Source organism: Nicotiana tabacum, chromosome 10, assembly GCF_000715075.1.
Source record: "Nicotiana tabacum cultivar K326 chromosome 10, ASM71507v2, whole genome shotgun sequence".
Lineage (NCBI taxonomy): Eukaryota > Viridiplantae > Streptophyta > Magnoliopsida > Solanales > Solanaceae > Nicotiana > Nicotiana tabacum.
Window position 1 is genome coordinate 28,504,051 of NC_134089.1, and position 11,763 is coordinate 28,515,813.

Sequence of the window (11,763 nt, forward strand, 5' to 3'; positions counted from 1 at the left end):
CAAATGAGAATCCCGAGTAGAATAGGTTCAACCAATCATGATAAATACTCTATCTAATCACTGCCAAAGTCTTTTGTTTGGACACCAACTATTGCACCAAGTAAAATCAGAACTAGTGTAGCCAGCATCCAGAAGCTCACAATCCATGAGACACTGAATGAACGACAAACTTTTGGACATTCTATGGAGAGATCCTCCTTTCTTTCCACTGGGTCAATCATGCAATTAAAGTCACTTGTTACTAACCATGGAAGGTTGTATGAATCACTTAAAGTTCTAAGACTCTTCCATAAACCCTTTCTTAGTTGATCATCACACTTTGCATATACAGAGGTCCATAGTAGAGATACTCCATTAACTTTGATCTTGCAAGTAACCTGTTGTTCATCCTCTTCAACAATCGTACAGTCAATATTATCTTCCCAAAAGATCCAAATTTGGCTATTAGAGTTGGCAAAGGCATTTTGAGAACCAAGACTTATTTTAAATTGGTCCAGTTTATTAGCCTCATAGAAAGGTTCACTCAAGGTAATAAATGGTAGTTTTTCTGAAGTAATAAATTGTTTAAGTCTTTCAAGAGCACCATTGAATTTAATGCTCCTGATATTCCAATATACGGACTTAAACATAATCATTTAAGCAGATAAGATGTGACCCTGTACCTTTCAAGCCTTTGGTTGTTTTGTTTACCCCCTCTAATCCCTCTGCCTCTTAATGAAGTTCTGTCACCTCTCTTGCTACACCTTCCTCTTCCTCTATTAGATAGGTTCCCAATATTAGTCACCTCTCCATAGTCTATTGTTACATTAATCTCAACCATTGAATGGGAGGTAACTAGCTCCACCAATCTGTTTGAGTGTTCATCATTGTTGTCTTCCACACTGTCCACACTAGCGTAGTCCTCACTTGTTTCTGTGCTTTCATCATCTGCATAATACATATCCTCTGAACTGTGATACCTCATTTTAGAGGAGTTGGGGTGTTCCCGAATCGTAAGATCGTCATCAACTTCCTTACTCTTGGTCTCAAGATCAGTTTTACTAATTAGCTTAAGATAGTTGTTGTGAGCGTCTTCCAGATCAATTTCATACACTGCTTTGATCTGAGCATGTGTATTTATCAGGTCACCATCATATTTTGGAATAGATGATGTTGAAATCTCTTCCTGTATGTGTTCTTGCATTTGCTCATTCACTATATTAACTGTTTTGGAATTTTTTATTTCCTTTTCACTTAGTTTTAGTGCTATATGATCATTCACAAAATTTACCTGTTTGTCTATATTCTCATCCTCGATTACAATATTTTGTTTCTTCCTCATATTCCTCTTCTTCCTTTTGTTAAAAGAATCTGTTTTTGGCTCCAAGTTATCCCTACTGCAATTTCCCTTTTCCATCTGATTATTTTGAGTGACCTTTTTCGTCTTTTTATGATTGAACTCGTCGCAAGCAAGACCCTTTTCTTTTTCTTGGTACATCCTCCAACGATTGAAATTTGTTAACTTTTGAAGGTTCCCTGATAGTAATGCTAGTGATTCTTTTTGGATTTTGATTGATTTGGTCAATTTGTTGTGTGTTATTCTATGCAAGCTCATTGTGTTGCTTGTGGTTTGCTGCACCTCTTCTGTCTTCCCCCCCTTTTTTACTGCTCACTGTTTGAAAATCCTCCTCATTTTTCTTTTCCTTTTCTCTACTAATGTTTTCCTCCTTTTGGGCTTTGATTCTCTCGTCTGTTGCCTTATTTCTGCACTGAGTTTCCATATGACCTTGTAATTTACAGTATAGCAGTAACTTGGCACTTTTTCAAATTCGATATCGAGCCATCTGCTATCTTCCTCACTACCAAGTCTATTAAAACCAAGCCATGTTTGATCTAGTTTTAGTGTTAACAAATCTATCTCCACTTTAACTCTCGCAATATTGTTCCTAGATTTGAAGTATGTTTTCTGATCCGGCGCCACAACAATTCCAACAGATTTGACCATTCTTGAGATAAGAGGCCATTTGAATAAGTGCCATGGTAGTTGGTGGATTAAAACCCAGATAGGAACAATAGAAGTTTCCTCCTCTAGTTTAAAATCAGTTGTCCATTTCAATATCTTCATAGGGACTTCACCAATATCCACATATTCTTTGAATAAAATGTGGTTATAATCAATCTCAGAAGTGAAATCTAACTAGACATACATGTAATCAAAATAGGCAATTTTCACTGATTCTTTTAATCGAAATTTTCTGATAAAAACTCTCCTTATTTCCTCCATAGTAGGTTTGTCTCTATAAAACTTTCATATTAGAGTCAGTCTATATTTTTTAGCCAGATTCACAAAAAAATTCCTCAGTCGAGAAGAAGACAACTGGCTTACCTAGGTGTGTACCATGTGGAATTTCGATCAGCAGTGCATCATTGTTTAGAGAGGCCAATTAGGATGGTGCAACAGCTGCAAAAGATGGTTTTGATACTATTGCATCACTCCATTTGTTACCCCCACATGCACTTGTTCTATTTCCTATCACCGATAATCACAATAATTGCATGTCAGTTGTAGTTGTGTTTTTGGATGGTGGGTTAGGCATTTGATGTAATAGTATTTTCTGGGGGAGACTTTGTGTTTGATTAATATTTTCATCTACAGCAAGCTCATTCCGGTGGGGCGACATGTCAAAGTTTGAGGAGATGTTGGGTTAAGATGGTATAGGACTTGTCTTGGGCTCCATATTATGTGGTTTAGGTTCTGTGGTTGTAAATTTTGGATCTGTAGAGGTCGAAATTATGGAGATGCTATTTGGGATTCTGGTGGAATGGGGTGGTTTGGTGTGGGAGGTGTTCTATATAGTAGTCGTTGAGTTGGTGACTATAGGTGGACTGATTTTAAGTAGGTTTGTTGTTGGATTATCATTGGTTGAGGACAATAGGTCAAGGGGAGCTGGTGGGGGCATGAGAGGTGGGTCATTAGGGTGTTGGCATACCAAATCTTTTGATACCATCGTTGGTTAGAGAGGGAAGTTAGAGAGAAGGGAGATTTTTATTTTTATTTTTTCATTTAAAATATAAATAAAATATTTCCTTGAAAACAGTTTCCATTATTCGTGATACATGACCCTTGATAGGAGTACGTGGATCAGAGGTCAAAAATTAGGTAGAAGGTTAGTAGGTAGTCGAGCGTATTTTTATTAGGGACCGAGGGTATTAGAGTTAGTATGGTAGTTTTTTGTCTTAGATTGCTAGTATTTCGTATTATTTTCCTATTTTCTTCTGCTTCGGCCTTCGTTCTCTTAGTACCCTGTTGTTGTTACTGCTTATTGTTGCTACCGCTTCTTCTCATCTACTTCTGACTTTGAGATTGTTGTTTCTATCTTTCTGGCCTATTTGTTGATGTTACTTGTTTCCACCGTTTCTTTTCTCTTTCTTGAGCTGAAGGTCTATCGGAAACAATCTCTCCACCTTCCTAGAATAGAGTAAAGTTTACGTACACATTACTCTCTCCAAACATCACTCGTGGGATTCAACTAGGTTATTGTTGTTATTCCTAACATAGATTTACAATATACAGCTACATGAGGATTCGACTGGATTATTGTTGTTATTCCTAACACAGATTTACAATATACAACTACATGAGGATTGTCACAGTTTGACAAGTGTAGATTTTGGGTCTCACTATAATTCAGCATAACAAGAAAACTACCATTTTATTTTGATTCCTCTTCAATGATCTGGAATTTCTGCGAGGAGCTCTGTTCGAGAGGAAGCACTGGCTCTTATCGAAATTGACCTTTTGGCCATTACAACATTACAATCAGCTTCTTACTTCTTTCCAGAAAGATTTTCTGCTTCTTAATATTCCGTTTATGGCTATTATATAATATTAGAACATCGTTATCTCGGCTGCTCAAGAAGTTTGACTAGTTGCTCCTCCAACCCGGAGTGGATTCTAGGGGAAGGGCAAAGCCTCACCTTGCAGAGCACGGCGAAAAGCCAATCTGATTTTTTTTTATCGTTTGACGAGGGAAGACCTATCAGGTAAGAATGAGGCACCAACTATGGACCAATTCCCTAAAAGTTCCATTAAAATATTCCATTCCTCCCACCCCTTACCCAATGAAAACATCTTTTGATCTTCATTTGCAGTGGGCAGTGGCCAAAGTTCAAGGCAAAAGAAATTCCAAGAACGCTTTATTAATGTCCCTCTATAGTTTGGTCTTCGTAACCAGTCAAGACTCAACAAACTCCATTTACTTCCATTCATGATCCTTATGGCATCATATATACTACACTTCACTAGCGGAAGGTTATTGCACCAAGAGTATGGCTTCAGCATTAATAAAATAAATAAATTATAGTAGAAGATTAGGATCCAACTTTTTATTAAGATGAAATAACGTTAGGTAATTTTTCTCATTTTAAGTCTAACAGGCATAGTTATTTGTTAATGTGCCGATTCATGGCAGAATTAACGTAGGTTACGGCTTCAGTCGAACTCAAATTTTACCTGTTTCAATTTATGTGGCATAACTCAAATTTCATGAGGTGAACTATTTGATTTTGACCGTTCATTTAAAAAGTTTTTTGAGACAATTGAAAAGGCATTTAAAAAAATTGTGATAAAAAAATTTGTTTGACTCTCGCAATCCGAATATCACTAGATAAATTGGAATGGATGGAATACTTAATAAGTATATGTAGTAGTAATAGATTCCGAACCCGACAAATCAACTGGGATGTAGTACAATCCCGACCTCGAACTCGAACCCACAAAATTCAAATCTGAATCTGCCTCTAATACCAAAGAGTGGTAACATGTTTCGAATAAAATAATCAAGGTGTACATAAGTTAACCCAAGTATGACTGTTACAAAACAACCAAATAAATAAATACACAAGAATAAGGTTCTCATATTTACATTGCTTTATACACTACCATCAATTCTCTAACCCAATAAACCAATCCATACATCCCCACCATAGGACTTCGCCTCTGAACTTTTATTAAAGGAGTAAAGATCCCTCTTTCAGCTAAAAAAGAATAGAAATGCAGTTTTCTGCCTTAAAGGGAAACAAATTGTAGTAGAATTCAATCGAATCCAGCTGTATTTACCCCTTTTAATTTGAAGTATCTTGACCAGCCCCCACATCTAAATACTCCTTTTATCCTCCACGTTGTTCTCTGCTTCTCTCTCTCGTTCTACTAAAACCCTGAAATCATTACTTTGGTCAAAGGGTCAAAACCTGCATCTTTCTTCACATACTGAATCCTTCAATTCTCTGTTTGTCCACATAAAATCTGTTCTTTTGTCTCTCTCTGCTCTCTGTTCTACTATTATAATTACGGAGTATAAAATAATACTAGTAACAAAAGCAGAGCAGCCATCACCTTTCAACAAGCCTTACTCATCCTTATGTTTGCACAAAACACAAATTTATTTCCATTCACTTTTGTCCTTAAATGTAATTAATTTTAGATATCTTATCATCAGAAGTTCAAAACAGTAAGTTTCTAAAATAAAGTTAATTTGGTGTAATGCAAATATTGGATGAACTAGAGCCCTATGCAACGGTAAAAGTTATCGTCGTATGACCAGAAAGTCATACGTTCACGTCATAGAAACAGAGGCGGGTTTAGAATTTTTATAACATGAGTGCACCACTAAAAAAAGAAAAAAATATGAAGTATTAATTAAGTGGAATTGATCCTTGTGCTCCTCTAGATAAACAAGTTAGCATTCCACGAAATGCATCATTTAGCCTTTTTGGATATGGGTGTCAGCAGATAATATTAGATCAATTCTAGAAAATACATACGTAATTACCTATTTCGATGGAGAGACCATGAGTTCACGTGCCCCATATATTAGCCTATAATTTCGCCCCTACATAGAAACAGTATTTTGCAGATGATAAAGTTGCGTATTTAAAATCTAATATAGTCTGGCCTTTTTTCGAATCCTGCACATAACACGACGGGAGTTTAGTAGATAGGGCTACTTCTTTCTTAGTGCAAATATTGGTTATGTGTTAAGTCTGGAATAGAAACATTGGTAGGGAAAACTTCCTCTTTAATGGACTCAAGTTAGAGCAAGGTTGGACTCACTCTCTCCTCTTTCTTCTCCTCAATGTAACGGCTACATCAGTTCCCGCTCTTTCAATTCCCTCTCTCTTTTTCATCATATCTTATACACTATATATATACTGCTATACACCACAACCCTTTCCAAAATCCTTACACAAACTATCTCATTTTTCATCTTCATCTTCTTCATTTCTCTCCTTCTTGAAAACCTCTTTCTGCAATTCTTGATCCAAAAAGAAAAGAAGAAAAAAACCTAGCCATGCCAAAAACCGACGCCCTCCGTCGGTTCCTCCTCCCCTGCTTCACCACCACCCCTACCTCCCCAGCACCCCCACCCCCACTCACCATTGCACCAAAAAAACGCCTCAGCACCTCCTTACGTGACGATCTCGACGACCCAAAACAAGAGAAAAAATTACCAGAAGATCAAGATTCTTACCCCACCACCCCATCAAACAGCATTATCCCTTCTGCTCCTCCACGCTCCTCAAAAACAATGGTGATCGGCACCATCTACGGCCAACGCCGCGGCGGACACGTGTGGTTCTGTGTACAACACGATCGTCTCAACACAAAGCCTTCACTTCTTCTAGAACTTTCCATCCCCACCACTACACTTATTCAAGAAATGCAAAGTGGACTTGTACGTATTGCTCTTGAGTTCAAGGACACGTCATCAGAACTGAATCTTTGTCCGCTTCATTCTATTCCTATTTGGACTCTTTTCTGTAATGGACGTAAAATCGGGTTTGCGATTAAAAGACGGGCGACCCAACCGACCCGAAACATGCTTAAAACCATGCAGAACATGACAGTCGGGGCGGGTGTGATTCCTTCGGGATCGGTTTCGGGTAGTACTGATCAATGTGAAGAGGTGTTGTACATGAGAGCTAACTACGAGTGTGTTATTGGTGGTGCAGATTCGGAGTCGTTTCATTTGATTAACCCGGAAGAAGGTCCGGGTCAAGAATTTAGTATCTTCTTGCTCCGCTCCAAATGAGGTAAATGAATTAATTCCATTTCTTGGAAAATCAGAAAATTTATGGGTTTTCTAATATTTTCTGATGTTGGTCAAAGGCTGATGAAAACAAAAGAGGTTTTCTTGTCATTACTGGTGCTTTTTTCAAAGTTCAAGTTCCAATCTTTGAGGATTTTTTTAACAGTTTGTGGAAAAGACAGCTTTTTGTAAAGAAAGCTAATTTTTTTTTAATTATTATTAATGTTCTAAACTCTGTTTAGCTTTTTCAAGTTTAGGTTCTAGCATAGGCCATTCTTTCTTGTTCTTATTAGAACTCTTGGGGCATGGGAATCTGTATTAGGTTTACTAGAATGAAGAAAATAGCAATGTATAAGTTAGACATTTTTGGTCATTAATTAGTATAGTTAGTTTACTATGAAAAAAGATTTATTTTTTTTTGGAAGTTTTGGCATAGGATATTCGTCTTTATGATTTGATTCTAATATGATAAGAAACATGAGTTCCTTCTTGTGCCACTTATTGTTCTGGCTTATGAATATGTTCTGCTCGTTATGTTATTTGCTGAAATTATTGCAAGTTAATTGTGATTTCTCAAAATTTGATTTGAAAGATTAGTTAATACACTTAAGTCTGATTCAGGGATATGATTAATATCTTAAATTATCTTCTGATTTTGGGTGGCTGGGCATAATTTTTATAGCATATTTATGGTATCTTTAAAGTGGAAAGGTAAGGTTAACATTTAAAAGAGGCTATTCTAGGCCAATATGCAAGGATGCCATGGTGTCCCATTCAAAAAGACAGTATATCAACAAAAACAGCTACAGTGAGGGGCGGAGCTAGCATAGAATTTGCGGGTTCAAGCGAACCCAGTAACTTTGGTTTAAACTCTGTATTTATCTTTAAAATGTTATTATATACGTATAAATTATTAGGCGTAATTTAAAACCTGAATTCACAAACTTCAAATCGTGGCCCTGCATGTGGCGGTCTAAACTTCGACCCTTATTTCTTTCTTCATATTGTTAATGGGTGCAAAGCCCATTTTTTGCTACCTCTATTGATAGAAAAAGGACAATTTTGCCGTCATTTCAGTGACTCATAGGGCTTACTGTCTTTTTGGTTCTTGAGAATGGTCGCTATTTCTCTCAGGACCGGAATGATTATCGCTGTACCATGGGTCTACATCCATCCCTGAATGTCGTCGGGTACTGTTAATTTCCCCGCCATTCTTGTAACTGTCACCTGTAATCCGTGCAGGTGTGTCCACACCCCCCTGAGTGGACGAGAAAGAAAGGATTTCTCGGAGCAACCCCCAGATTCCTATAAGGAGCCTAACTTTCTATTCATTTGTGATGACTGATGACTAGGGTACCATTAGAAATACAGAAAAGTACTACTTCCAGTTCAACATTCAATTAGATGATTATTTTGACCAAATTCCTTTCTAGGACATTTTAAAGACAATGGAATAGCAAATTCGTGTCTGGACTTGCTGTTTGGTACCAGGTCCAGTCTTTGACTCACTAAAGGAGGAAAATCTAAAATCTAAGATTGACTAGATGCTGTGTATGTCCAACCAAGTATTTGCTCAAGATAATTAGTCTAATTTGCTTATAGATTAGAGTGCCCATAAACATAAGAATGCAAATAGTGCAAACTACTAGATTTGGTTTTTGACAAGACTATTGTGAAAGTTTGCCTACGATTAGAGTTTCTCGAAGTAGAGCTCATTTTGAAATAGAAGCGAGATTATAGAATTTGACATGTTTTCACTTTTCACATTAACTCATCATTTATTGACTATTTTCCCAACTTGAAGTATAGTTGCTCTGAACGTTAGGGAAAGACAACTTGAGCAAAAAGCGACAAAAGTAACTTTACTTATTCGAATCGATTGATATCAACTTAAAACTATGTCTATGACGAGCAGCCTCGCTCCTTGATCAGCCTTGCTACATTGAGGAGCATCTCAAAGTATGAGGAAAAAGGATTAAGCGTTTTGATTGTAGTTTTCTTTTGGCCTACACTATTTAACCTTTTGAACAGTAAAGATGAGCTCTGATAGGAAGACTAGGAATTAATCTAGAATTGAGCTTTTCCTGCCATTTATGTTGCTCGGACTCTCTAAAAATATCATCGGATGTATACCGGATCCTTCCAAAATAATGTGTTTTTGGAGGATCTGACACGGGTGCGGCATTATTTTGGAGAGTCTACGCAACATAGCTTGTGACTGCCATTATTGCCATCCAAGTGGCTTCCTTCCATATGTGTCAATTCTCTGTTATGAAAGCTTAGTTCTGAATTATAGTTAATATGAACAGAAGTTGCTTCTAATCCTTATTGGTGATTTCTTTTATTTTTCTCACATAAAAGAAGTTTCAGTATGGAATCTTAGGGAAAACAGTTTTTTCGCTCTGAAGAAAGAAGCTTACACATTGATGACTTCAGAGACTACGAAATAGTACTCCATCTTAGTCATTTAGTTGTCATGTATGCTAAAAATAGTTATTTTCAAATACTTATTATTTTAGAATATTAAGAGAGAATTAGTTATTCCTTGTCAACATTATATGTAGCATTAGTTGTTCTAGAATTAAGAGCGCATAAATAGGCAAAAATTAAAGATTTAATAAGAGGTAGATCAGATTAGTCAAATTACTTTTCTTATTGATATTTTCTTAATGGGCAAAGACAACTAAATAGAAATGGATGGAGTAGAGTTTTTATAATATCGTTTCTGCATATAATCCTATAAGTACTATTACACAGTACTACTAGTACTCAGAGGCGGAACCACAATTTTAATTTTACGGGTTTGAATTTTAAGATGACCACTTCAAGTGCTAATGATTAAATTCTAAATTAAATATACATACATATTTAATAAATTTTTTAATACAAAATATATTATTTAAGAAAAAATTGCAAGATTTAGCGGAACTCATAGCTCGACTTCTGCTTCCGCCCCTAGTGCATCTTAGGATAAAGGGGTTAATAAAAGTTAAATAGTTGGGAAAAAATTTAAGCTTTAGAAGCATCTTGGGGAAATCGCCTTTAATAGAAACAGAACATTTCCCCTTTTAAATTTGATGAAGAATAGTAAAAGGACTTCATGTTTAAACTAAGCTTGAATTGAAGTCATTTTTTTTTTTTGGAGGCGAAGCAGTTGGAAAAAGTTTCATATCCATCTCTAATCTAAGGTTTTATAAAGCAAAGCATCCAAAATATTCATCACCGAAAGGATTGTAAGAATGAGTCTGATGAGATAAAAAGCTCATATGATTTGTCAAATCAACAAATATCCGTTCCCAGTGCTTCTCCCTTTACAATGGACAGAAAGAATATGGTACACGTTAAAGAAATTTGATCGTCTAATGTAAAATCTAGCCAATAATTATGGGAGAAATTCAAAAATAGTCAGATTTACAAGTGATCATTTTTATTTAAAAATAGTCGTTACAAAAGTAATCGAAATTTTGGCCACTTTTCATTTAAAGATAAATCTGAACGAAAACATTGTTCAAAATCCGAAAAATACTCTAGTATAATATACTGGAGTTCAAGCATAAGTATATTGGAACTCCAGTATAGTTCCAGTATAATATACCGGTCCAGCATAATATACTGGAGATTGGAGTACCGGTGCTCCAATCTCTAGTATATTATACTGGAACTTTCCGTGTGTTGGAGTTCCAGCATAATATGCTGGAAGTTCATACACAGGTATACTAATCTCCAGTATATTATGCTGGAACTTTTCGTGTTGCAGCAAAATAGTGACTATTTTTTAATGACTTTGCAAATGTTGGCTATTTTTGAATGATCAGTCTGAAAACTGGCTAGCCCGCGCTATTTTTGCAATAATTAGTGCAAGAAGAAATGACAAAAATGGTCTCTTAAATATATTCTTGACTAGTTGTGGGTTAACTTTGCCAGAAGTGAATCTTTTAGTCTCCATCAAATACTTAAATATACTTTCGTCATTAAATTTAATGGAAACTGTGAAAAAAATAATTTAACATGAAGAATGACATTCTCCGCATCATGTAACGTGGTCCAGGTTTATGCATCGATTAAAAATTTGGCGTTGCTTTTATTTTAAAATATTTTTTTTCTTCTCCTGAAAAGCCTAATATTTTTTGTCGACAAAAAAGGTTTTATCCTGTTATATTTTTGTATGAAATTTAGTAGGCGCTTGGATATAAAAAATGTGAAATTCGAAAAAAAATTGAAATTAAATTAGAAAAATATATTTGAAAATTAAAATTGTGTTTGGATATGCATTTCACTTTATTTGAAATAGAAAAAAAAACCACTTTTTCAACTTTGAAACTCATGTTCAAATTTTTTAAAATTCATCTTCAAAGATTTAGTTAAATGTCGTACCAAACAATATTTTAAAAATAGGTTTCAAAAAAAAATTATGGACAAATGGGTCCTTAGTTTACTGGACTAATAGACGAACAAAAATTTAAAGATTTTTTTTTTAGTTTCTCACCCAGTATTCGATATCTATAGTGAGGCAGAGCAAATAATTCATCTAGATGTGGGAGAAATTATATATCTCTACACTTGCTAATTAGTGTGGAATGAGAAAATGAGATTAGTCTTTCGCATATGTAGTGGTCGAATGTCATTGCGAAAAGTAGGGGTATTTATGGATCGGTTTGGTTATTTTAACCAAATTAAAACTAAATCAGTTATATTA

The 11,763-nt window shown here is 35.6% G+C and overlaps 1 protein-coding gene across 1 annotated transcript; it reads left to right on the top strand.

Annotated features, from left to right (window-relative positions):
- Window positions 1-4,878: 4,878 nt before the first annotated feature.
- LOC107762752 (protein MIZU-KUSSEI 1-like) lies at window positions 4,879-7,493 on the top strand. Its single transcript, XM_016581136.2, has one exon. The coding sequence runs from the start codon at window positions 6,330-6,332 to the stop codon at window positions 7,068-7,070; it is 741 nt and encodes a 246-aa protein (XP_016436622.1). The 5' UTR covers window positions 4,879-6,329; the 3' UTR covers window positions 7,071-7,493.
- Window positions 7,494-11,763: the final 4,270 nt, after the last annotated feature.